The sequence below is a fragment of the Terrapene carolina genome, unplaced genomic scaffold (assembly GCF_002925995.2).
Source record: "Terrapene carolina triunguis isolate 2854851 unplaced genomic scaffold, T_m_triunguis-2.0 Scaffold165, whole genome shotgun sequence".
In the NCBI taxonomy this organism is placed as follows: Eukaryota; Metazoa; Chordata; order Testudines; family Emydidae; genus Terrapene; species Terrapene triunguis.
The window spans coordinates 521,570-522,477 of record NW_020664516.1 but is presented as its reverse complement, the minus strand read 5'-3'; the positions used below and the strand labels follow the sequence as shown (position 1 = coordinate 522,477).

The window sequence follows — 908 nt, the reverse complement described above, 5'->3', positions numbered from 1 at the left end:
ACTGACGGACCCCCGGGGCGGGCGACGCGCTGGGACTGAAGGACCCCCGGGGCGGGTGACATGCTGGGACTGTCAGCGAGGGCAGAGGATCAGGTCTCACCTGAACCCCCTCCCAGCTGGCTCCATTGCCCCAGGCTCCTCACACCTGGTCCCTCCCGGCACAGCGCGGGGCTGGGCGTGGGTAGCCAGGACCCCCTTGGCGCTGCAGGGGCTGAGCACCAAGGAGCTGGACAAAACACCGGCTGCACAGAACAGGCCCTTTATTCCCTTGTACAGAGCCTGCAGGGGGAAGTCCCGGGATCTCAGCCCAGGGCCCCAAGCAGTAGGGTGACCAGACAGCAAATGTGAAAAATCAGGACGGGGGTGGGGGGTAATAGGAGCCTATATAAGAAAAAGACCCAAAAATCAGGACTGTCCCTATAAAATCGGGACATCTGGTCACCCTACCGAGCAGCTGCCCGCGGGCCCAGGCCACCACTCCCCACTCTCCCTGGCGCTCCGCAGCAGCGTCTCTCCCCAGCTGGGCGCTAGTTGGAGGCCAGGACGCTGTCGATCCAGGTGCGGAAGGCGCTGACTCGGCCGTACACGGCGGGCGCCCGGACGTTGCAGTTGCTAGTTCCCCAGGAGACGATCCCGATCAGGGTCCAGGCCCCCCCTTTCAGGTACACGAGTGGGCCGCCCGAGTCCCCCTGGCAAGAGAGCGGGGCTGACGTGGCACCATACCAGGGCCCAGGGCAAGAGGGAGGCAGTGCCTGGGCACTGGCAGGGGGAGGTCTCCCTGGGGCGCTAGCTGAGTGGGGGTGAGGGGCTCCAGAGAGATCCTCCCCCTCTCTGGCCCAGCCTGCCATGCCCCTCCCCCTACCCATCCACCCTGCCCTGTGCCCCTCCCGCCTCCTCTACCCACCCTG

At 66.4% G+C, this 908-nt stretch overlaps 1 protein-coding gene across 1 annotated transcript in view; it reads right to left on the bottom strand.

Annotated features, from left to right (window-relative positions):
* Positions 1-527: 527 nt before the first annotated feature.
* The window catches only part of LOC112125319 (chymotrypsin-like protease CTRL-1), a 15,486-nt gene continuing 15,105 nt past the window's right edge, over positions 528-908 (bottom strand). The window contains exon 6 of the mRNA XM_026653817.1: positions 528-689. Coding sequence (XP_026509602.1) covers positions 528-689 — 162 coding nt within the window. The remainder of the gene's footprint in view (positions 690-908) is intronic.